General features: G+C 37.3%; 1 protein-coding gene across 1 annotated transcript in view; it reads left to right on the top strand.

Moving 5' to 3' along the window:
- Positions 1-524, top strand: part of LOC108571563 (head-specific guanylate cyclase) — a 77,684-nt gene extending 77,160 nt beyond the window's left edge. Inside the window, exon 12 of the mRNA XM_017933632.1 lies at positions 129-524. Coding sequence (XP_017789121.1) covers positions 129-327 — 199 coding nt within the window. The 3' untranslated portion in view covers positions 328-524. The remainder of the gene's footprint in view (positions 1-128) is intronic.
- Positions 525-1,145: the final 621 nt, after the last annotated feature.

The raw sequence follows: 1,145 nt of genomic DNA, 5'->3' as shown, positions 1-1,145 counted from the left end.
TTCGTAAACAAAAAAAAAAAAAAAAGAAAAATAGAATAATGCCTAACGAAATACAGAATTTTCTCTCGCTGTACTTTTAATTTCACGATACACTTCACGCTACTTATATTAAAATTTGTTTACGACAGCTTATTGAAACATCGCTTATCAGGATTCGACATGGAGCCACGACGGAAGGAATTCCTGCCGAAAGAGTTTCCAGCTAACATAGAGGGTACCTCGTACTTTCTCAACGACTACAAGCACCAAAACGTCGACGTGGATCTCCCGTTGGATGTACACATTCAGAGCGCGATCGCGGAATACGGGATCGGCAACACCGTATAGATACCTAAATAATAATAAACAAAAAAAAAAACCATTCCAACGAATGTGCGTCGTACGTGAATGTCGCTGTACCAATGCTATTCTGTCCGTAATAACAACAACACTTTTCGAGCAAACGCCTGTTTCCATCAGTTCACGCAACAAACTGGCACCGTGTAAACGACGCTGATTCTAACCAGCCTAAAAGGCCGATTCCTGGCCCGACAAATATTTATACGCAGAGTTTTAGGTTACAATTATTATATACTTATGACCATATGAGCAAATAAATCTGTATGATAAACCGCCTGAATTCATTTCATTCCGCTCCACTGTCGATCGTTGCACTGAAGATTCATCCTTCCAACAATGATCGCGAAATCTTTCGCTCTGACTGTATTGATTAAGAAATTTATTTCATTCGATTAAGGTGAAAGTGTACGAAGGTGAAATTAAGGATTAAATTAAAGTGAAAGTTGGTAAAAATTTTCGAAAAGCACTGCGCGAGAATATATTCGAAACGCCTATAGGCGCAAACTGCACTGAAAGGGTTAATAATTTTGTTGATACTTCATAAATTTTTCTATAGATATATGCAAGCTTTGCGTTGAATTTCTTGCTATTTTTTAGACACGGGAGGCTCAATTAATTATACTACTTAAGCGATAACTTGCATAACGTTCAATCCTTTTATTGCTGCTGGCGCCTATAGGCGTTTCAAATATTTTCTCGCGCCATTTTATCCACTTTCACTTCAAGTTTACCTTTTACACATGTTCGCCTCAATTTAACAAACCAAATTTTCTAAACGACACGGCTAAAATTTAAATCTTGAATTT

This window comes from Habropoda laboriosa, unplaced genomic scaffold, assembly GCF_001263275.1.
Source record: "Habropoda laboriosa isolate 0110345459 unplaced genomic scaffold, ASM126327v1 scaffold40, whole genome shotgun sequence".
In the NCBI taxonomy this organism is placed as follows: Eukaryota; Metazoa; Arthropoda; class Insecta; order Hymenoptera; family Apidae; genus Habropoda; species Habropoda laboriosa.
This window is presented reverse-complemented; position numbering and strand designations above follow the sequence as displayed.